At 40.1% G+C, this 25,142-nt stretch overlaps 1 protein-coding gene across 4 annotated transcripts in view; it reads right to left on the reverse strand.

The window, feature by feature from the left end:
* Positions 1–1,084: 1,084 nt before the first annotated feature.
* The window catches only part of LOC139963912 (serine/threonine-protein phosphatase 1 regulatory subunit 10-like), a 38,611-nt gene continuing 14,553 nt past the window's right edge, over positions 1,085–25,142 (reverse strand). For all 4 annotated transcript variants that reach the window (XM_071965134.1, XM_071965136.1, XM_071965137.1 and 1 more), the window contains 19 exons: positions 19,681–19,778; positions 19,025–19,111; positions 17,998–18,133; positions 16,929–16,980; positions 15,712–15,780; positions 14,173–14,631; positions 13,228–13,333; positions 12,232–12,350; positions 11,697–11,788; positions 10,919–10,990; positions 10,469–10,493; positions 9,425–9,661; positions 8,399–8,547; positions 7,556–7,756; positions 7,084–7,296; positions 6,857–6,956; positions 5,888–6,112; positions 5,332–5,451; positions 1,085–3,918 (listed from right to left, as the gene is read on the reverse strand). In XM_071965134.1, the coding sequence (XP_071821235.1) occupies positions 3,806–3,918; positions 5,332–5,451; positions 5,888–6,112; positions 6,857–6,956; positions 7,084–7,296; positions 7,556–7,756; positions 8,399–8,547; positions 9,425–9,661; positions 10,469–10,493; positions 10,919–10,990; positions 11,697–11,788; positions 12,232–12,350; positions 13,228–13,333; positions 14,173–14,631; positions 15,712–15,780; positions 16,929–16,980; positions 17,998–18,133; positions 19,025–19,111; positions 19,681–19,778 (2,673 nt within the window). In that variant the 3' untranslated portion in view covers positions 1,085–3,805. The remainder of the gene's footprint in view (positions 3,919–5,331; positions 5,452–5,887; positions 6,113–6,856; positions 6,957–7,083; positions 7,297–7,555; positions 7,757–8,398; positions 8,548–9,424; positions 9,662–10,468; positions 10,494–10,918; positions 10,991–11,696; positions 11,789–12,231; positions 12,351–13,227; positions 13,334–14,172; positions 14,632–15,711; positions 15,781–16,928; positions 16,981–17,997; positions 18,134–19,024; positions 19,112–19,680; positions 19,779–25,142) is intronic.

Here is a 25,142-nt window from a genome sequence, read left to right on the forward strand (position 1 = left end):
ACCGAGTGTATTCATGACGATGTAACCTCAAGTGCGTATCGCCGTCCCACCAGACTCCAAACGCGAGCGGGTTTACTTCCGGCTCCTAACAAATGAAATTACCATAGTCAACGTGATAGACAGAACACATTTTCGTCTCTCCAGAAACCAGAGTTAAGCACGAAGTAATCATCACTTGCTTTTACTTAAAAAGGACTTTCGTCCTCGTTTTCTGCTTAGAAAAGCATTTAAACAAAATTTTACTCGTGAAAACTTCAACACGTTGCGTGTATATAAATAGTGTGTTACCTAACTAACAATTCTGTCAAATCCTTAAATGTGTGCTGGTTAGGTTTATTCAAGGATTGAATGACGAGCAGTTGTAATGACCTTTGACACTATTTTAACATAACTTCCGTCGGCTTACTGCGAACGGTCTCGGCCATTGTCCTGAATCCGTATCTCGCAATACGGACGAGTACTGACCCCTTATCGCAATATGCGTATACGTGTAATAACATCACTGGTTAAAATGAAAACTCCGAACACAACGTTCAATGTAGTCCCTTCCGCTACACTATGACGTAATGGGGTTTACTGCGCAACTGCCACAGAGCTGCATTTGACATAGATATGTTACTTCTATCATTTGTTGACAAAATTTCTGGTTTGGTATTTATATCCAAATATTTAGGATTTAAAAGTACTCATTTTGGATAGCTTCATCAAGGACAGAGTTGATCATGCAGCCTCGATTCAAGAAATGTGTCATGGTAGTTTTCGCTTGGTTTTGTGTTAAGGTTTATCTCTGGTTTTTGTTTTCTCCATTATTGGTGGTGTACTATCCAGTATGCCATCTTATTGTCCACGTAGCCAGGTGTTTACATCGGTTTGTGGAGAAGCATTCATTGTTTGTAGCGGTGTCATAGTCGCTAATATCGAACATACTTAAATGTACAAGTTTTAGATAATTTCGCTATAAATATGTAAGCTGGAATGACTATGCAACCAAAGGAGAGTGACATTGTGTCCTACTGGTAACGAAAAGTTCTGCCGCCATATCACGTAGTGCAAAGAAAATCTAAAAACTATGTGGAGGCAATAATTGACATTCTTAAACAGCGCCATCTATTAGGTCGTCTGGCTCGATAACAGCAGTTGCACTACAACGTGTTACAGTATGGTTAAATCCAAGGACAGAGACTGCGTAGGTCGCACAACTATGCTGTTGTGAGTCCATCATTTTAGAGGTCGTTTGACTATTAGGAATGGTTGTTTGCTTTTTCAATATGTTCGTATTTCACTTTAACAATCTTCCCACGAAACTGACATCCAATCATTTGTGAGTAAACTAGTGGTTATGGGCGAAATTTGGTCTCAGCCTAACAATTGCAATTAATCCCAAACTTTATATGGATTATAATTATTACTTTTTTAGGCAAATTCTAATTGAAATCCTTGCAGAAGATCATGTCAAACATCTCCCTACCACCCTTCCCCTTTCTGGAGAATGGTTCATCCTAGCGATATATAGAGTCATAATTAGGTCACATGAAAAGCTGAACCAAAAAGGAAACGAAAATGCAACATTTGTAGAAAAATAGTTGCATCTCTGTTAATAAATAAACTCTTCATTTGATGTACAAAATTATATGAAAACAAAAGCATTCTTAGCAACAACAAAATGATCCTGCATAATCTACTTTGGTACTATGACATGAAACTATCACAGACATATCTAATCTGCTGATACCAACTTTGACTGCGGTCAATAATGAGGGCTGTAGACCTACATTGTGGGTGAAGCAGCATTTCTCGACAAACTGGAAACCAACAATGCACTGCTCCCATATTGACCAAACTCTTAGTCCCAGAAGCCAAGGGTCATGAAGTTGTTTAAACATGAAGGTAAATCAATATTGGAGAGTTGCTAATATGATCATTAAAACCTTTCATGAAAGTTACATGTCCAGACTCTTAATTATTACAGTATACTAGCCGATGCCTGCCCTTATAACCAAACTCAAATATTGGTGTCAATAGAGGGAAACCCATAGTTTGTACAGGCAACCATCCTGGAACTTTGATGGTCGATTTAGACCTTGAATTCTAGCCCCCAATACAGATATTTCAAAAGATATTTCATGAGCTAAGAAGAAATACATTCTTAACAGACCAAATCTCTGCAGTGAAATGAACACCCAGGTTTAAGTCATCAATGGTTGAATCTCTTGTGGGACACAATCCTAAGGTTTTCTGTCTGACAATGAAAATGTCAGATGTCCTAAGTATGAATGCAGTAGTGTAATTGTAACGTGCTCCAGTTGCAGCGGGAGGGTATGGGAATGTCTAAGATGTCTAATGTCTAAGAGTGCAAACATTTTAATATCATGAAAAATAATTGCAACAGCCCTACATGAGGTCAGTACATAACTCTACAGTGTTGGTCACTTCATACCTCTATCCTAAACCATCTCTTTCGCAGGGACCATAAAACTTAACATAATTCCAGTGGAAATATGCCACTTTGTAGGACTTTCATTGCCGTGGCTACAGAATATTTTAAATTCTTCATCATGAGATCCTAGAAGATACCAATCTGATATCAGAAGCCCCTAATGCAACGAACATTGTCATAGTAGGCACTTTGATGAGGTAATACTGACCAAATGAGGTACTACTGACCAAATGAGGTACATATTGAACAGATGTGGTACCACTGAGCAGAGGAGGTAAGAATTCATAAGATGGCCCAAAGTTGTCACAGGGAACATCCAAGTAATGTCATCGTTTAACCTTCGTTAAGATGATCTTAAATTCAAGATGAGATCTAGAAGATACCAACAATTTGGGTTCTAGCAAGAACAGCTAATGACAAGCATTCATGTAGGACACTCTTTTAGGGAGGCACTACTGAACAAATGATTTTGCACTACTGAACAAATGAGGTACTACTGAAAAAATGAGGTACCTATTGAGCAGAGGAGGTAACCATTGATGACAAGCTGTCACAAGATGAGGTGATACAGAAGGTTCTTCTAAGCCTCCCCAGACCCTCTAGCTATTGTAATTGGGTAGCCTGACAATAAATCACTTGATGCAAGACTTCAATGTTGACTTGCAAAAACCAGATTCTGTTTCTCTATTCATTTTGATTTCCAAAATGCTCCCCCTTAAAAAAAATATTTGTAAACGTTTAAAATGCCTCTTTAAGGTCATATATGATGACAATGTCAGAGCACCTCTGATATAATCGATACCGAATCAACTGTCCATGAATAACCGAAAGCATTTCTACTAACACCCACTGTTGCTAGGGGGAGCTGACATGAAGGCCTATTTGCTAGACTTTAGCGTCCAGCCGCTTTTAACAGATGAGTCAAAGATTGCTATAAATAGTAATCTCAATGCAGTGGAAGTAGTACTGAAAGGAACACACTGCACAAACCAAATCTCTGATCGATCATCAGTTCGTTATAAAAACCAAATGGACTGTTTGACTAAAGTCATTTTCTTTTTTGCTGAGAGGGGCTGTTAAATTGTCAAGTAATGGATCGTTAGGTTATGACATAAAGACAATGGAATGGGAGTTTATTGCATAGCATCACATAACAAATCCACATAAATAAGCAGCGACTGGCCCCTTTTGTTTGGCCCTCAATGTTCACAAACATTTCTCTCTCTTGAGACAGGGACCATCTACTCTTCCCACTGTTCTCATCCGTTACCACGAATGGCCACGGCGATTTTACACGATACTCCGCCAGAATACAAAACATATAACTCTCTGCTGGTACAGTTCTGTGCCGTCGACCTTTGACCTCTGTCACCTTCTTGGCGGTGGACCCGTGACTCCTGGATGGATGAAGTGGCAATGTTTTCCCAGGCGGCACCCTCTCTCCGACGTGAAGTGGTAGCAAACTTTGGCAATGCTCGCACCTGGATTTCGAAATCAGATACAAAATTATTACTGGTTAACTCGCTACTGTCGAGCTGTTAACAGTCAAACTCTTTTGTCCTCCCATCACAAAGGGCCCGCCACCCGATCAAGCCATTTTCCCTCGGACAGAACCAAAAGTACGATGGGTGATCGTGTCGTGGCAGATAAAAACAACGAGTGAAGGTGCACTATAACCAAAATCATTATTTCTTTTTACTTAAAGCCTAAATGTGTGGGATAGAACAGAAAACAGACCAGTTTGACAAAGGTTACTTTATTACTAGACCATAGGTAATAGCCACCTCTATGTCGTTGATTGCATGTCTATGGTAACATCACCATATGCCCATTAGAGTTTATACACAATTAACTGATGCAGCATTCCCCCACCCCCTTCCTCCCCCACCCCTTCCCAAACCATATGACATTCAGCTAATAAACATACATAACTTATGTAACATTTAACATTTGCTGATAATAACAACTTCTGCCCCAATTTCTCTATGTAAATTAGGCTAGGCCAAGGTGGGTCAATCTGATATGAGACCTACGTAACCAACTGTGTTTGCTAGCAGGTGGCCAGTCAAAAGGCATACAGTGTAACCAGGGATTTCATCAGGGTTCATATAACAGATACATGTGACAGGTAAGGGAATTTCAAGGGACATTTGGATTTTTATGCAACATGTACAGAGGTGTATCACCAACGGAAAACTGACTCACTCAGACAGTCATTGACGTAACAAGTCACCCCAAAAGAAGAGATTGATGTATGCCTCTTTGATAGTGAGAATGGAACCAAAAACTTGGCTTGAAAATAGCCAGCCTTTTGTATGCACTTTTTGGCCTTTTGTATGCACTTTTTGGCCTTTTGTATGCACTTTTTGTACATTTTCTATACTATTTCTGTTACTGTTCTGTTCTATTCTATACCATAATCTGTTAACTATTTCAGTTTTCATTAGTTTCACTAGTCAAGTTTCCTTTTCAATCAGTGAAGAAAAAGGGAACAAAAAGTTAGGCAACTTCCCCTAAACTTGCTGTTTGTATTTGATATTACCACATGCTATGAAATCAGTCTAAAATTGTGGAGGGGGGGGGGGGCTGGTGGGGATCAGGGGATCTGGAAGAGTACCCCAGACCTCCTCCCCCTTCCCCCCTACACATGGGAGGCAGCTTCAACAGGCCCAAGGTCACCTTTTTTAAAATCCTAGATCCTCCCCTGATGGGGACAAATCAATACCTGCCTCTGAATGAGTAATATAAAACCACCAACGAGATGCTACAACTTTAGGCCACTCTCGGTAAACCAAAGCAATGCAGTACACATGAATGATATTACATGATAGGAATATTAAAGCTGAAATACAAGCAGTAAATTAAAAGCACAAAGACCAGAGAATGGTTCTTACCTCTTCCCCTTCCTCCCCCTCCTCTTCCTCTGAATCTAGGACCGGGCGGCCGAGGACCTCGAAAGCGGAAGTCCCTGTTTGGGAATCTCTCCTCCGGGTACGGGTAATCAAACCCAGGACCTGTCCAGAGAAGAAGGAAAGCAATAAGAGTAGATTGAGAGCCAGAGATTTATATACGGGTATTTATCATCATCATCTCCCTGACTGAACCCGAGGAATTAATATCCTGTGCTCAGATTTCACACTCCAGAAATTTTACTGGGAAGTTAAATGACCTACTGCAGAGAGATATGTACACATTGAAAAATCAGTGATTGATCCCAATTGTCACTAGTAAGGTGTTGACAACTGCTACTCTGACTGTAGACTGTCTGTAATACCCTCTGATGCACCAAGCTGCCCCTCTCCCCACCTCCCCCCTTTTCCGACAGTTGTTACTGCCCTCTGATAATACCGCTGCCAATTTGCCAACATTGGTATATACCACAGTCAAGTGTGCAGTCACAGATCTGATGGCTAGAAAGTTATATAATTCTCTAACGTCAGGTTTACTTGCCTTCAAATCCAGGGTAGTGGCCCTCCTCCATTCCCATCTCCGGTGGCGGAGGCATGCCACCAAACTCATCATATTCAGGGTACTGTCCTCCCATGGGGTCCAGGTACGGTTCGCCTGCAGGGTCATACGTGTAAGGGTGTGGTGGAGGGCCCCTTGGTGGCAAGGGTTCTAAAAGGGGTGGGGGACCTTGGACGGGTGTCTGCAACAAAGGAGCTTGGCCTGCACCTAACGAAGAAACGATCACAAGAGATGAAACAATACTTTTATCATCAGATAACTGGTCTCAAAAAAACCTAATAGTCTGACTGAATGAGAGATCTAGGAGATATATCTGGAAATCAGAGAAATCAGACAGAAATTAGAACAACAATAAGGTCCAACTGCAGAATCTTGCCCCGGAAGCACTCACTTCTTTGGTACAAGCTGCTTGTAGTGCTATAATGTCATATCGGCCTACAAAAGCAGCCCACTTCTGACTCACAAACAGGTTCATCTTACATCTTATATGCAGCTGAGCTACACTGCTGAAACAACACTGGTTGAACAACACTGACACGGTGACTCACTTCTTTATTAATCAAGAAGGAAATGCAGTGACAGAATGCGACAAGCTTCTTTAATGGCATCGATGCTTCAGTATAGAGAAAAATACAAAGTCTCTGCAAAAGCCCGCTCAATAAACCTTGGAGAGTCAGGGTAATCTCTGGCCAGAGATAATTCTAAAAGAGCCTTAGATCAATGCTTCGACTACAGAAACTATTAAGCAGGCTTGTTACCTCTCTGAAACAGCCTGCATATTGTTGTGGTTAGCCTCCAATTTAGCCCCCTCCCCCAAGCATATACTACTGAGACGATGAAGAAAACGAAAGAGGGCACCGAACCTGGACAATTTTTGATGCAGTTTGGAGACAACATAGTAGTCTACTGCCACCGACATTTAATATTTTGCAGATAGACGACGTTTCTTACCTTCGTGAACGTCGTCTCCTTTGAACGGCGCTATGATCTCTCTGAGTTTATTGGTGAAGTCCTCACTATGGATGTCAACATCTGGCTGGTTTGGATTGCTCTGTAGTTAAAAAAACAAAAGTATTAAAATCATTATTCATCATCCAGAAATGGAAATCTGGTGGCCAGTAGTCAGTATGTGCGATTATGTGACAATGCAAGTCATCAGAACTTTAAAGATATCTCACCATGACAGACGACAGAATCTCCTTGATTTTGTCCATGGACGGTTCCTGCCGTCCTCCACCTCCAGGATGTACAGCACCAGCCTGCCGTGGCATCTGGTGGACGACGTTTGCTATCCGAGGAGGTAACCCACCTGGCGGTATACCCCTTCCAGGAACAGGAAAACCAGGGTTTGGTAAAATTGGTTGAGTTTCCATTGGTTCCGGAACTGTTTCCTGAATAAGTATAAAAATGAAGTAAATCTTATTGGCTTCCGTTTGTATGAAACCATCAAAACTAACCTGCAAATGTGTCAGCTTTTAGAAGGCCGAAGAAGCATCTGGTTAGACTGGGAGATTCACGCTTGCAATCTCATGATTAACGTTGGGCCATCTAAGCCCTTAGGGTCAATAGCCGGAATCAACACCACAATTTGTTGACATTCTCCCCCCCCCCCCCCCGTTTTCAACCGTTTACCAAGGCAGTACAACTTACATCTTCCAGTGGTATAGTTTTGGGTACTACGTACTCCACCGCCTCCATGTCCGGTTCTTTGGGCGTGTCTGGGATCATGGCGGCGCTGAAGAAGATCTCCTGAAGGACGGTCCGTTCTCTCTTTGCCTGGACGTCTTTCTCCGTGCTACTGCTGCCATAGACCACCAGTGGATCTATGTCCAGCCTTGGCGGCCTCCTCCACTGGATGAAAAAAAGGTGGAACAGACGAGTCACACATTTTGTCGGCTGAGATGCAGATTGACGCTGCTCAAGATATATTGAAAGTCTATCGAGAGAGTGCCCATCAATCAGCATTAAAATATATATATGGTCCGTTTCTTGCATGAGTGCCACGGCAGAGACCGAACACCTTACCTAACAAATGTCAAGACTTATGCTAGACCTGCCAAAATAGCCATAAATTATGGACTGAAGGCTACATTTGGGTAAGACTACATACTTTGTGGTATTGCTACAGAGAAAAATATGAATATCAGTGAGCTGAAAATGAGTCATGCTGTGGAACATATGCTGGTCGCATAATATGTTCTTAATGACACACAAGACAACACTGTCAACAGTTGTTTATCGCGTTACAGTATCGGATGGAAATAAGTTCCTCCGACTTCATTCATGAGCAGGACAGACAATTCAAGCTTGCTAAGTTTACAGTCAAAATTCCAAGCAGTTAATAAATAGGTTTACGATACTCCAAACCTGCCAGTTCCGCAAACGAGGAAACGGCGAGCGCCATGTTAGGCTAGAACACTATGCAGTGATACAGCAAGAAACCTGTACGTCACTAACAGTTGCTTAACCGTCTTTTGGCTAGGCCAATCTTACCGGAATGGTCTCGTAGGTGGTCTTGCCTCCGTTTCCACCTTCCTCCTCTCCGTTCCGGTTGGCTTTCATGGCGTTAGCGATCGTTTGCCTTTCATTTCTCATCTCATTCTGGGCAGCATCCCGGAAGTCCTTTGGTCTATTCACGTTTTCTGTCGTAGCAACAGAGACCATGGAAAACCACATTATAGTGAAATCATACTACCTACAATATTTAATACCAGAATGCAAAAATGCATTGTGGTTTCGATGATGTAACATGAGCAGTTTTCTTCATGAATCTGACGTAATGTATAGTGAGGGTGTACATGTTTACAAGGGTTTCACGATTTGACCTCTGATGACCCCAATGACCTCCACCAAAACCAGCATCAGAAGAGAAAATTAACTCCAGGGAACCTACTCCTCCCACAGACAAGCATCTGCAACCCTTCCTACCCTTGTCCATGTTCAAAGGTCCAATATTATTCCTCCCTTTTCCTTTAGCCAGTGGTGTGCACAGGTTGTCCAAGGTGGAGGGAAGGGGAAGGGGATAAATGTGTAATCCCCCCCCCAAATTATTTAAGTAGAGGTTGAACTTTAATTTAAGGGACAGAGAAGGATTTCATAAAGGCCCCTGGATGACTCCTCACACAGGAAATGGTGCATTCTGAGGTATATTTAGACTAAAAATGAGGTCCATAATTAGCTCTAAATGCAAAGTTAATAAAATACCCTTCAAATTTTGTGTGAGGTTGCAAAGGGAGGGTGTACACTATAGCATGTGGTCTAATGCTTCCCTATCTGAATGAAAACAAAATCCCCAGGTATAACTCCATTTTCTTCTGAGGATGGAAGGTGGGAAGGCCATGGTCCCCTTGACCGACCCCCCGCCCTTGTGCACACCACTACCTTCTACATCCCCACACCCTCCTACGTCTATACATGACCAAAGAACTGTGAGACGATAGAATATAGGTGACAGCTCGTGAAAGAAAAGATCAAATAAGAAAGCAAGAAAAATAAGAAAGCAAGACAAAGGAAGCCTACCTCTTTCATTTTCATCTAATTCAAAGAAACAGACGTCCACCAGGTCCCCGTCTTCCTTCCACGTGACGGTTTTCTTCTTTCTAGATGGAAGGATCTTCAGATTACTTTTACCTTGGGTCTTCGTCTTGTCGTCATCTTTGTCGTCCATCTTGTCCTCGTTGCCAGCGGGGACGACCTCCCCAAAGACGCTGTTGTCGTCCTTGCCTTCCTCCGGCTCCGCATTGGAGTAGAAATTGACTGCAGAGGCCATAGAGAAGTCATAAATTGATAAAACATCTCGGCAGTACTCCAAAATCACTTATTTCATAAGCATCAAATCATTTTGTTTGGTAGAGTTGTCTATGCAAGCCAACAATGTTTAGCAGCAGAGTTGTAGAGAGTTGTACTAGAGTATTATATATGACAGGGTTTTTGAAATGGCTTTCTACACTCTGAAGTACAAACACGTAGGAAACCTGAATCTGTATCACTAACTCTGCATTAACTTGTCAGGAATTACTACAGTGAAGGGAATAGTCAATAACATTTATCTCAGCAATCATAGCATTCAATTAACCATCAGTCTCTCATTAATGCACTAAATTAAGAGTAAATGATGTAACGTGAACTTTCAACCACTGAGAATGTCATTTTAATTATATATAGTTTATCAACACTATCATTTTGTTTTATTTTAACATGATAAAGCAAAACAAATTAGCAAATCTTTTCGAGTGAATTCAACGTAACAAGTCCCACATTTGGAGAGTTAGTTCTCGGTTGGGATAAATTCCAGTTTTGTCTTCCTATGAAAAGGTGCTTGTCAGAAGCAATGTATAAGCTTAAATGAAGAACCCAAGGTTTGTTATCCAGAGGACACTCACTGGTAGGACACTTTCTTTCTCTTCAACGTTATTTTCTGTTTTTTATCTGCAAACCGAGCCATCCGGATTACAAATTTGTTTGATAACTTTCATATTTAGTTCTTAAATTGATTTTTTTTTACTAACAGAGAAAGCAAATTTGTACAATAATAGAGAGTAAAGGAACAGAAGGGACACTCACATTTTGGTGGATCTGTTTTGTTATCCTGTAGAATGAAATAAAACACATATGTCAAAGAGTGCACCCATTTAGATATTTTTAATAGTGTTAAAAATCAGGGCAGGCAATGACAGTAAACAGACATCCATCAAAGCACATGATGGGCACATGATAGGCACATGATGGGTTGACACTGATACCTCAAATCAAACAATTAAAAGCCTACAGCTACTGTATCGGATTTTCAAAATATAAACCAAACAATTAAAAACTATTTCTAGACAAAATTGATCAATATAGAGAAATCTTTAACTAAAGTAAAAGATGTAGAATGTTGTCTGTACTCAATCAATTCGTTTGAAATTGGAGGCGATTAAATATGTGACATTTCTTGCCATATGAATCCAACATGTATGTAGCTTACAAATTCGACTTTGACAATATTTGATTTAAAACCATTTTGGATATTACCTCTGGAGTTGAACTTGGAGACTTGTCTGACTTGGTTCCATCTGGCCTTCCTTTGCTATTAGCTGACTGTTCCTATGAAGATGTAGCAAAAATCACAGACCACGTTTATTGGTTGTCTTAAGTTAACATTAACGGATTACTGTATTCATTTAAGGATGATGTTTCCTAAACAAAAGGTTACTGCTAGAATATAATTTTGAGGGGGAACGGGTGATTAGTGCAACACACACAAGAATGTGAAACCGATTCCCATATAAGGAATGCATCATTTGATCACATTTATTGGGGGGGGGGGCACTAGCCTATAAATAGGGCACTACGGAAATTGTCACATTTGAGTTGTTAAAGCCTTCAGAGATTTCAATGGGCGCTCCATTTTTATCAGAAGAGACCTTTATTCTTAATCCTCCATCTACATCCATCAACAAATTTTCTCCAGTGCCTGGTTAAGGAGATTAAGTTGGGGGTGTTTGGGGGAGGAGTGGGTGTCACTACACTTGTTACTGTTACAGTAAATTTCTTGACTCTGATGATGAAAGGTGAGGGGGTACTATGGAGGGGTGAGGGAGATGATGGGAGGGGTGAGGGTTTGATGCTGAGGTTAGGTGACATGTGGTGGGAATAACCACATCTTATTTTTGGCTGTCTTGGGTAGGTTTCTTGACTCTCATACTAACAGGTGCTTGCAGTATCTACTATCTAGTTAAATGTAAAAACTGGAAGGGGAGAGGGGGGGCGTGGGTGCTGGAGAGAGAGGAGTAGGGTTCAATAAACACACCTTTGCTGCTGCTTTGGTCAGTTTCTTGACCTTCTTCCGTACTGGTGCTACCGGTGCATTCAAAGCTTCTAAGAATCCAGAGCTTTCTTGAACTGAAGAAATGAAAAGAATATCCAAATGTGGTCGTCTTTCTTTGAGAAACTTATTTGATAAAAACATTGACAGGCCAGATACTGATATGATACCGTTGCACTTACAGGCTTCCAACTGAATCTATCTATTCTCCTTAAGCCATAAAGGTGGGGTGAAGGGGGGAGGGGGGCTCACAATGCCTCACTCTGTTAAAACATCTCCACCAATACCCCAGAGGCACATTTAACAGATAACCAAAATACTATTCACTGGCTCTCTATGCACCCCATAAAATTCACCCCAGACAAAATCTGTCGGGTTGCCCATGGATACAAAGCACAAATTACACATCAACAAACGATGCCTACAACTGGTGGTAAAGATTCCTATATTTTTACCAGATAACAATTAGAGAAAAAAACCTAAAAACTTGGACGTGAAATGGTAAGGTTTTGAATCTTACGTCTGGGTTTAGGTGGGATGATTTTCACTCTGATACCGGTCGACGTTCTCCTCTCCTCTATTTTATCTTCTTTCTTGATCCTCTTCTCTGGCGGAGTTAACGTCTTACTGAGGAGAGGACTAAAGGATGCGGAACGAGACAGAGAGAGAGAGTGAAGAGAGGGAAAAAGAAGTGCAGTGAGCAAAGTGTATGCAGAGCTCTGTGTTTCAAGATGAGTAGCAACAATTTGCCACTCTGAACAATGTATAAAACACATGGAATGGTTAATTTGGTTCCCCTATGTGGAAGCATAGCAACCAGTCCTCAACAGCTCATTTGGAATTCTGAAAAGGCTTAATCTACCGTAGATTTACTAATTTCTGTTTCACAGTTGACAAACCTCCGCATTTTGCGGTTCCTGTCAAAATTCTAAAATGATGTAAGTTACAGAGAAGGTTTCCATCTTTTCCTTCTTTTGTGTAGAAGTAAGTTGGGACAAAAACACACACAGAATACAGACAGGTTAATGAGCACAGTGAACACAATGAGATACATGTAAGGGGATTAGTAGACAAGGGATGGAGAGAAGAAAGCAACAGGGGAAGAGGAGAGGTAGGAGAAAAACAGTGGAGGGACAAAGGGAGGATTAAAGGAACTGGGTAGGGAATAAACTGGACAAGGACAAAGACAGAAAGGTGTGGAGAGGTGTCCCTTCTGTTACTGTTACTTGTCATTTAGCCTCTGAAGAAGATCCTGCTAGGATCGAAACGTCAGACCAACTTACTTTTACACATTCTATTACACAGGCTCTCTAGTGGATAAGCAGTTTGCTAACAGTTTTATTTTATTTTTATCTTTCTTTAAACGGTTGTGTAATGGTTTGAGTAAGTAATGGTTTTAACAGCTTGAGTAAGGAAATTAATAAACTAATATTGTGAAACAGTACCCCTTTGGTGGTTTCATAGATGTATGTCAGACAACATCTGCTCTATTTGAATATCTCTTAAGTAAACTCACCCTTCCCTTTTCCCTGCCGGTGTTGACTTCACTTCAGGCTTAGGGGTGATTTTGTCTCCCTTCTTCTTGATCTTGACTGGGGGAAGTTTTGCATCTGACTCAAGACCTGCAATGAAAAGATGTGGTAATATTCACCGATGTACTTTCGATTGCTGCGACGATATAGTATTCTATGACGACACAAAAGAAACGATACATCTCTTGGATATGAGAAATAACTACAATATCATCATAAATTCTTCTTTACAACACCAGTTATCAACAAAAGCATGTTTTGTAGCACCCAATTGTTTTCTTCTTAGTCTTTTAACAGCTGCTGGAGTTGACAATAATATGGCTTCTCAGAAAGTTTGCTCTTCAACTGCCATGATGTCGCTTTCAGCTTTAAGATGCAAACGTCAGGCAGACAACAGTCAAGGCCTTCAACAAAGCATATATAAAGCTAGCCTTGTCTAATTTGCATATGCAAATCAGGGCCACCATTCAGAGCCTGTTGGCAACCAATACAGCAGCCACAGATCAGCTACGAGTCTCATTCTAATATCTTTTGGTGTCAGGAACAAGCATAGGCATAAGAGCCCAATTTGATTTGGGGGGGGGGGGGGCTGTAACGCCTGGGGCCGAAAAATATAACCAAAATTTTTCGCGCGCTCCGCATGCATTCAACATGTTTATGTTCATATCATATTGGCTTTTACATTAGTAATGGTGAACGAGTCTAATTTTAATTACTAAGAATTTTTTTTTTAAACTATTGATTTCCTTAGCTACATCATTACAATTTATTTTTCTTTCTGTGGGTGCCCGAAAAATTCTCAGCATATTGCCCAAATTTTCACAGAAATATTTGGTTTGGGGGGCTGCAGCCCCCCCCCCCTGCCTCCTATGCCTATGGGAACAAGTCATATCCGACTGCATCAAAGGATTAACAAAAGCGACGCTCACCTGTCGACCTGAATTTTGCGAACGCCGGCCCGGATCTCGTCTTTGCTCTGGACGGTCTCTTCTCTTTCTCGCCTTCCTTCTCGTTCTCTTTCTTCGCATCCAATTTCTTGTTATTTTCTTGAGAATTTTTCGCATCTTTCACGGCCGGCTCCGTCTTCCCGTCCTCTTGAGACGGTGGTTTCTTATCGTCCTCCGAGGGACTAGTCCTACCACCGCTATTAACTATCTCTTCTTTCTCTTCGGTTTTTATCGCCGTCTTACTATCTACTTCTTTCTCTTCCGGAGTTCTTTTATCAATTACATTGTCTTTAGACTCCTCTAGAGTTTTTTTGTCGTCGACTACTTTCTTATCGACTTCTTTATCTCCCATTTCGTCCTCCTTCTTCTCCTTCGGTGAATCCGCTTTTTCGATGACAGCTTTCTTGAGCTTCTTCTTCTTCGATGCCGCTGGCTTCTCGACTATCGGAGGAAGGGAAGATACTTTTAGGAGCGTCTACATACGTTACTCTGCCAAATTGCCCAAAAATCTTTTTTATTGGTTCGATCAATAAGGAGTTCTAAGCCACCAACCCAACATGACCAAATTCTATTTGTATTCTATTTCTATTGTATATATTTGTATTATATATTTGTATATTTGTATTATATATTTGTATATTTGTATTCTATAAAATTCTATTTTATAATGACCAATTCAATCAGAAACACCCTTTATAGGAGACACAAGCCAAACCATTCCTAGCAATTTAAAGACACTAAAAATGGGAAGAAATGGAACTGAAACTAACGAAAAATAATTAATGACCAATTATGGAATGAAACCATAGATTGCTCACAGATTTTCATTCAGCTGACGGTAAAATCCTTTACGGGGTATCTCACCTTAGATACTATTTCAGGCTTCAGTAATGCTTGGTAGATATGACTAATATTGCCAAAGGTGTGAAAAGGCTAATTTGTGCATCTCAGATACAGCTGAAGTAAGTATTTCTCCTTAAAAACTGCAGCACCTACACATCAACTAACAAGTTCTATAAGCTTCCAAATCACTTGGGAATTAATTGGCAACTAATATTGATGGTTATTTATATATTTTTATTAGTTCAATTATTGTAAGATAATAGTGTATTTGTTAAGAAAGATAACATGACTTCGGCAAAGCTTAACTGCGCTTCAGTACGAGGAATTCGTTTATCGACAGTGATCGTGAGAACTCTGAATAAATTGTGTATCATCATTAGCACAGTTCACAAATCTGACCGAGATCATATTTGGGTCCTTGTTCGGTAAATTTCTTAATTCATCTATCCATTATTTTTAGAAAACTGCTCACTTTCATAATGGGCCACGTACTACTTCACACCTGTTCGGCTTCACAGCTACGATTTTTTAAATTTTCATGTAGTCAGGGTGCTCTTCATTTACATATGGAATTTATGGAATTATGTGGAATTTATGGAAGTCCTGTTAATACCCATGAAATATTCTAACCATTCTGACACAAGGGTATTAAATACAGCACAAACAAAGCGTACTCACCCACTGGGCCGCTGCCTCTTATGACCGTCATCCACGAATCGACTAATTCTGTGGAACAGGCCTTCAACCCTGAACGAAACGGAAACGAGATTGAGGAAAATAAGGAGAGGAACATTAGAAAAAGGCATCAAAATAAGGAAATTTTAGGGTTAAATAGACCAGTATAGACTAAATGAAAGCATATTAAAGGCTGAACTCTGGAGGGAGAGGTACATGTTGGCGACCGTTGAAGATTCTGACATCAAATGTTCATTGGAAACGCATCTCATGTGGACCTCATTTTTAGCTTATGTCTTTATTATATCGAATCTTCGGTATCAGTGGGCTATCACCGTACTATCCTATTCATCTCCATCTAGTCATTTTACTAAACTCAAGTCAGGATCTTAAAATCCACAATACTGATGCAAATTTTATATTTTTTAATGATATCCAGATTGCTAGAGACTCCTAGCGTGAATGTTTTCTATGCGAGGATCGTCCACAAAAGGAAAACTCTTTTGCATCTTGCTTCTGTTCCCTCTTACCTGCCCGATTTCCTGTCAAAGCTCACACTCAACACATCCCATTTCCTATACTACCTGTTCTCATAACAACTCCCCATAATTTTTTTAATGCAAAACCGTAACTGGGTTGATATAACAAATTCCCTTTCACAGGGAGATGCCATATGTCATCATCAGAGGAAAGCAACCTTTGGTATAAAACTTGATCAATTCAAGGTAAAAAGAACACTCTGTGTACATTACAGGGTTGTAAGCAAATCACTTTAGTTTATCAATGTTGCATCCAGTCATTGCCAGTGACTTTCATGACTTGTGTTGAGCCATGGAATTGCGCCTAAGCATTTTCTCTGTCGGCAGAAAACTTAGAAATCTTCTTTGAGTCACTTGACTTGCACTTTTAGGGACTCAAGTCATGACTCGTTACAACACTGGTGACTTGTTACAACACTGGTGACTTGTTACAACACTGGTGACTCATTACAACACTGGTGACTCGTTACAACACTGATGACTTGTTACAACTGGTGACTCGTTACAACACTGATGACTTGTTACAACACTGGTGACTCATTACAACACTGACGACTTGTTTCAACACTGGTGACTCACAATAACTTTCTATTTATGAGATACTGAGATGATATTTTCTTGTAGACATTGTCAACAGATAAAATATTAAACGGTAAATAAGAGAATTAAACAAAAACTCACTGTCATTAGTGTCTCCCTTGCTGAACTGCTTGATAATTTTAGCTGTGTTAGTCTGTAGATGGAGAGCAGAAGTAGAGGAAGGTTCAAAATAGTTCATTTCAAAAATGTTCTTTTCATTTGGTTAATAGCATTTTATGAAACAATATTTGTTCGTAATAAGTAATTATGGAATGAAACCATAGATTGCTCACAGATTTTCATTCGGCTGGCGGTAAAATCCTTTACGGGGTATCTCACCTTAGATACTATTTCAGGCTTCAGTAATGCTTGGTAGATACGGCTAATGTCGCCAAAGGTGTAAAAAAGGCTTATTTGTGCATCTCAAATGCAGTTGAAGTAGATATTTATCCTTAACAACTGCAGCAGCTACACATCAACTAACAAGTTCTACAAGCTTCCAAATCATTTGGGCATTAATTGGCAACTGTTCCTAATATTTGATTGTTATTTATTCAATTATTGTAAAATAATAGTGTATTTGCTAAGAAAGATCACATGACTTCCGCAGAGCTAAACTGTGCTTCAGTACGAGGAATTCGTTTATCAGCAGTGATCGTAAGACCTCTGAACAAATTGTGTATCATCATTAGCACAGTTCACAAAATCTGACAGGGATCAAGTTGGGTCCCTGCTGTCCAGAAGGGGCTGGCAGGACGTAAGACAATGTAAGTGATAATAATAACAGAAAGGAGAGGGCGGTTAAGTTGCTGTTCTGCTATCAAAACGTAACCGCCTTCTGTCACACAAATTTTCATTTCTTTGGCCATATTTTATTTTGTACTTAATAACAGACATTAACATGAGCTGACCTCATACATTACATGCCAGAGCAACACTGCATACAGACCTATGCATAGTTTCATACAGTTGCTTGGTCTATAATTTGTGCTAGATACCCAAAAAATCTGGGAAATGCATGCATTTCTCGTGTGTCCACAAAAAGTTGAGCCTTATGTATAAATTTGCAGACAAATGTCTTTGCCTTCTTTGGTAGTCACTTAAAACTAGAATATTCCCAAATTTGGAGCAGGCTGCTTTCATTTACATCATGAATATTCAGTGTTCTGACCTTTTTCAAGATTTCAACAGACACCGGTAGCACCTTAAACAGCTTGATCAGCTCCAGGATAAACGGATGGTTTTCGTTATCTTTGGCCTCCTGGAGCCAAATATTTAATATTTCCCAACCTCCTGCGTCTACGAATCTACGAATGGGGCGAGAGAGTAGCAACAGCATGGTTAATATTGCTGTGTGGTTCCATCAAGAATCATGCTATTACATAAAAAACAGAAACAAAGGTCAAGCTACATGGATAAAGAAAACCTTTATCAGGGAGTAACTTATTGGGTATCCCATCGCCAAATGCTACGCAGTCTGGGCAAATTTCGATACAAGTGAAAAGTTGTATAAGTGAAAAGTTGTATAAAGTTGATTTTTTTTTTACACTGTAGGAACTATAGCATATTTATAGGAGACAGGAATTCAGAACATTCAAAACTGCTATACACACTTTGATTACTACGTTATTCCTAGCTTAAGACATTAAATGACAAGTCAAGGCAAAATTTCAGGGTGGAAATGTCATTGCATACAAATACTAAAAAAATTCTATGAAGTTTGATGGCTCTTTAGCTATTCTTATTTGAAGGGTATTCGCCTTTAAAATATGCTAAATGTCTGGAATATTCCTTCAAGGCTAAATCAATGGTGAAATTGGGTTGTCTGTCCAGTCATAATTTGTTATGTTTATAAATTTTTATGTATGTGCATGTTCTATTAGTCTAATAGTTCCTCCAAAGGGAGAGGGGGTGGGGAGGGGAAGGAGGGTGAAGATGCAGATGGAATGTAGAGTTTTACAGAGAGGAAACATTGCTTAAGCTAACCTGTGCTTCAGTACGAGGAATTCGTTTATCGTCAGTGATCGTAAGAACTCTGAACAAATTGTGTATCATCATTAGCACAGTTTACAAATCTGACAAGAGATCATATTGGGTCCCAGTATTTTTGTTTGCAGTGCTCTGAAATTATATCTAGAAGTCTAACATAAAAGTAAGAAGGAATCACAAACTTGGACGTAAAACAATTTCAGACTCACTTATTTAGGATCGTCTTTTCTGAGGTGGCTCGTAAAATGTTGACGTAGATACATCGACTGACTAACTTTCTGGCAGCTTTCATCAAACTGGAAATAAAAAAGATAAAATAAATAGTAAATGTGGGAATTTGAAGCAGAGCAATAGTTATTCTACTAACTCTTTCAAATATTTATCGAACAGATATGTAGAGTGTTCAACATAAAAAGACACCTTATCTTTCTCACTCAAACACAGGTCATTCAATGGACTTAGTAAATGGGAAAAGTGGAGTTGGGGGGAGGGGCACTAGGCCCCCTAAGATATCTGTCAGGCCCACCTCAACCAATTTCCTGATGTCACGGCTGCCCCCCCCTAGAAAATCATTGGGCCCCCTAACAACAGCCCCTGAGGTCATTTAGTAAGTAACAAAATGAATTCCATCTGATCCTAAAGATTTCAACTCGGACATTATTTTTCGTTTCAATGTAAACCTCCTCCACATCAAAAGCTTCTACGAGTGTGCTTCTAGTTTTGCCTTTTTTAGTATTCTGTTTAAGATTGGTAATGGTAATACTGACTAGGCAGTTGAATGAACTATGTATTGCCACTGAGGTTTGAGTACCAGTATCATAAAGATCAATGCTCAGACAATTACAAGCTTTAAAGGTAGACTTACTTTAAAATTTTGGACAACTCGGTCGACCCTTTGACCGAGCCATCTTTGTTGAGCAGTATGGATAAAGCTTTCAAGAGCTGATATGGATCAACAGATGCCTGCAGAAGACAAGAGAGAGAATACAATGTAAATTATATGATTATCATCTAATGCAAAAACACCAATGTAAAAGTGAGGGTCCAACTGTATAGTTTGTAATACTAGAACCGACTTCGATCTAACCATGATATTACTGAAGGCACTCATGTGAGAACAGAAACGTACTAACTGATAGGTCAACTTACACTTACAGGTGATTAAAAGGTGTTACCAGGGGGCTGGGGTGGGCAAGGTAAACAAGGCAGTGATCAGGGCACCCAAATGAAAACGGTCACTGTGCACCCTTCACCAGAGGAATAGCCAGCCATAAAGAAGTGAGGGGTCCTCGACCTCCCCATCCCCCACCCACTTTCTTACATAAATAAGGCACATAACATGGCAAAATAACAACAGGTGCAATAAATGTAGAGTTTTGGTTCAGAGGCTATGGATGTTTCTTGGGCCCTGAGGCATTGCCTGATTGCCCAATTGTTCAGTCTGCCCCAGCAGCTACTTTGCTAACCTACAGTAGATCGAGGGAGGGGGGGCGAGGAATGGGGGTGGTGGTATGATGACCAGCTCTAGACATGGTAGAAAGAAGTGCATTAGTCAAGTGAGGACAGGTAAGTGATACATACAGCTATGCACTAATTACATACGTTATCAATAGAAAGCTAGCCATGTGAATGGGGATTTTCCCCTGGCCCATTCCCTTTCAGAAATTGATATGGGTTGCTGAAAGGATTCCTAATTTACATTTTATGACTGGCAAAGTACCTTTCTGTAGCTAAAAAGGCATGCTTCTGAAATATGTTGGCCATTTATGCAGAAACTTGACAAACCTAAGAGTAAGGGTTAAGGAGGGGGGGGGGGATCTGGGGAAAGACAACATGAGCCGACTGGAGGGTGGGGACCATTCAGCAGTAGTCGTCTAGTGTTTTTACTCATCAACGTTTCTCTCCAAGGTAAGTCATTGAAGGGTATTTAAAGTCTGTTAGGATTATATCCTTTGTAGCGATTGGAAAGAGGATGGGTGGCGGGGGGGGGGGGGGGCGGGAGGATGGAGGGTAGGTGCTCAACATTTCTGGCCCATGTGTGCACACATGCACTTCTAACCCTGTGTGTACCACTCTGTCTCTAATCCTTAAGGTTACTGCAGATTATACAATGTAACTTATAGGTGGTGGCAGCTTTACATAGGATAACCTAAATTTTGTGAGAATGTTGGTATTCAATGTCAAACATGTATTCCTAAGATAGAACATATGGATGCCTTCCATCTATCCATATCTTTTTTGATTTTCAATAATATAAATATTTCAAAGTATCTGAAATGCTCCTTTCATACTTCCATGACACCTTCAGTTCTTCAATCCAGACCAAATTTGTTAATGCCAATATCTTAAGTTTTTGAAATACTCCCTTTAACTTCATATAGACATGTACAAGGCATCCAAGGTTATATCATAAGACATTCATGTTATTTCCTACATCAAGTTTGGATTTTCCATGAGGAGCGTAGTTACTGGGTTCTGTTCTTTACTGGGTAGTCTGGTTATTTTGATTGTCCTTGGACATGAGTGGAATTTCCTCCTGCACACTGTAACAATGATCTGTTCAATTACCCCTAATATACCACCCCCCCCCTCTGATCTAACCCTCCTACACCATCTGATGCTACCCTATCCTTGAAGGTTGACTTGCACTGGTGAATGATGTCACAATTCACCTACATGGGCATATTATTCCACCAATGAAATATCCCAGGTACAAATTGATGCAATAAATGACATGAGCCCATTTATGTATTTCATAGGTACACAGTTGCCAATTGTAAATATAGTCCCCAGCAGTTCACATCACTTATTAAGATGGTCCATCGCTTTTCATCAGATTCAATGGTATCTCAACCTCCGGAGAGCAAAAACAATGGACATAAAATACTGAGAAATTATTGAGCAAAACATAGGAACAATGCCAAGTGCATTGCCCTTGGGTGTATATTTTTATATTGGGGCTTATGATGGAAGTGAGGGGGGAGGGGGGGAGGGTTCACATACTTATTGAAGGTCCCATTTCCTGTTATACTTATAATTAAACTTCAAAGACTTTACGAGTACACCCCATCAGAATCAAGACATGTTGGGGTATAAATGTCTATGAAAAACATGGTCAGTTTGTTAGGATCATCACCCTTATGTCTTTCACTATGGGCAGACTACACACCTTGCAATGGGGCTTCAATTTGAATGGGGTCTCACATCTGTCCCCCCCCCCCCCATCCCTCTCAGCAAATTTCTTAGTGTTCACTTCAAGCTTCCCTGTTGTACAAGTTTCATGAAATTCCTTTGTCAATGCACTTGTGGCAGTACAGCAGTGTCAAAGTTAGTATCAGGAGAGAAAAGAATTCAACCGTGACTAAATAGGTTAATTAGTACTGGGATCAAGGTAGATCTATTAACAGCAAACACCCTGAACCCTTACTATAAAACAAGTGTTATTAACATGCATACACTAAATACTCAGGCAAGATGGGGTGGGGGTAATAGATAAGGGTTACAGCCTCATAACCAGGGGTTATTTACAGGCTGGGGGATGAAGAATAATGTATTTGTCATAATAATGTACTATCACAATAATGTACTTTCATACTAATGAATTTTCTTATCATACTTAATTACAAAATCACTTCAGCAAGGAGGCCAGGTGATACAATAACCCCCCCCCCCCAGACTTGTCTTTTGTCACCCATACACATAACTACTCAGACCCATGAAAGGGAATTGTGTCATGGAACAAGGATCTGTACAAATTGCACACAGAAAAATGTGAAGATATGAATAATAAAAAGAAATTAAATGGGAATTAATTGGACTGTCTAGGCATCTGATTGCTGAATTACGACTTGGCATTGTATTGTCAAATGTTAGCAATACAAGCTGATACAAGACACTGTAGCAGAGCAACACAGGCATAGTACAACATGAAGGAATTTGTGGTAGAAAATTTCAGTTGCTATATGCTAGCATTGACCATATCATTTCATGTAATTCAAAATGCTTTTCTTGGAAATTTATGTGAAAACCCTTGATACACTGTTAACTGCCAATGACTATTTTGTGAACTTCTTTAGTTACATATTGTGAGCTATTTAACAGCAGGTTTATTGTAAGGTGACCATTTTTTCCCCCAGGCAATCTGGGGGACATGATATTGACCCCCTCATGTGGACATCAATGTGTAATACCTAAACTGTACACTCAAAGCAGAGGATGGAAATTTGTGGGCCCTCAGGGATGATGGTTAAATACCCAAGTTAAGAACACCTCAACCACAAACACGTACTTTGGCCAAGATAAAAATCCAATGCAAAAAAGCAAAATTGAAGGTAACCAGTCTTATTGCTTGTTATGATCCATGGACAATACATGAAATCTGGGGACACCTATAATCCAGGGATTGTGCATAACCTCAGGGGACGGTGCAAAAAAACCCATGGGGAACATCTGGTCACCTTACTGTGTGCAAAGATAGTAACCAACCATAACATTACTATACATAGTGGGGAGGTTCATCTAAACCTTATGCTATTTTACATGCATGAATGGGAGACTAGTTTTCCACCTTAAAATTACAAACGAAAGCCTGTGGAGGGATAAGTGATGACTCCCCCCCCCCCCTCTGCACCTCCCTCCCCAACTCCATCTCTTATCCTCCAATCCTGCCTGATGATTTTGCAAGCATATTGTAAGTTGAAATGTGTAATGTTTCCATCATTAACCAGTCTTGTATATTACTACTTGGGGGAGGGGGATGACGATATGGAATGGAAGGGGACATGTTGCCTTCACTTTGTCATCGACCAACCAGAGAATGGCTCCGGCTTTTGACTGAGGGGGGTGGGGGGTCACAGATTCCGTAGCATAGGTACATCTGTAGCTGAAATGTCATGTAAATTGTGTTTTCATCATCTATTTTTTGTCTACACATTTTCTGCACCTCACATGGGTCTTTCATTTCTATCTTGCAAAATCACAAATCATTTAAAAACCAGACCCATGGACTTTGTGCAAGTAAATCATCCTGGCTTTGCCATACATGGAATTTGTGTGTTATAATTGGTTTGCCTGTTATCTCTTGGATATCTGCAAGACTAGGTTCAGAGGTCTGAATGGGTCATCATTCCATTGGCAGAAAGTCTCACTACGTTATGCATAATTTAGACAGTTTTACTAGTGAAGTTATATCACTTATAAGCTGATCACCACATGCAGTTGTACTGATGCTGGAACTGTAATTAATATAATTCATCGACCCCAAGTGCCTTTAATTAATAAACACTTCATCCGCCCATTCTTCCTGCGGACTCATGTTCTACTTTACTGCCAAGATTACGCTAGTCTAGTAACGTGTGGTTTCATGTAAGGTGAATGCCATTTCATTCTATAATGTAGGGTTCTCCAGCACTTGTAAACCCTCTTCTTGAGTTTAATGAACCCGGAAACCAGCAGCCCATTCTTTTGTGATACCCATCGTAGCCATTGCACAAAGGACCACAGTTCTTTTACATTTATTTCCAACAAAAACCCAATAAAAGTTGGGTGTTGTAGTTCATATAATAAATACCCAATGCTAATTAATGAATCAATAAAATACTTCCAGCCCTGTAATCATGGTGTAGTCAAAACAAACAGCAACATTTTACATCCAGTCATTTGTGCTGTGTGTAATCCCCACATCTTGAAATAATATTACAACTTTTCATGTACTTGTGCTAGTTTAATAATTCACAAGACAAAGTTGCAAAGTGAAATTATTTAAGGGATTACTTTCAGGCGGTCTTTATTCCAACAGAGGGCACTCTACCAGTAATTCATCATTTCAGATCCCTTTGCTGTCCATGTTCATTCTCACAGGACATTGACAGTTTGGGGTTCAAGTGCCAGCGACGTCACAAGCAAGGTAAGGGCCCTGTGGACAATTATGTCCCCAAGCCCTGTTTTGCACCCTTTCTGAAATTAGAATACAATATTCTTTATCCCATATTTTCCTGTGCCCCTCCACATATTCCAGGGTCTCAAAATTCACCCTGGACCCAGGGCTGTATCCCCTGACACCCCCTCTACAGGCCTACTGCAATTTATGATTCAACATTCTGGTTCCTGAAAACACACACATAGCCAAATCTCAAGGAAATGGTTTATATTTATCAATATATATTATCTGTATATCTCAATTGGTGCTGTACAATTCTTAGATAAAGTACATGACTTTAACAGCCCTTTATAATGCCTTGGTAATTTTATGGTAAAGACGCTCTTAAGAGCACAAGAAAAAGACACATGACACAGTTATTACCAGCTTTATCATTTATTTATCCATGT

Source organism: Apostichopus japonicus, chromosome 22 (assembly GCF_037975245.1).
Source record: "Apostichopus japonicus isolate 1M-3 chromosome 22, ASM3797524v1, whole genome shotgun sequence".
Lineage (NCBI taxonomy): Eukaryota > Metazoa > Echinodermata > Holothuroidea > Aspidochirotida > Stichopodidae > Apostichopus > Apostichopus japonicus.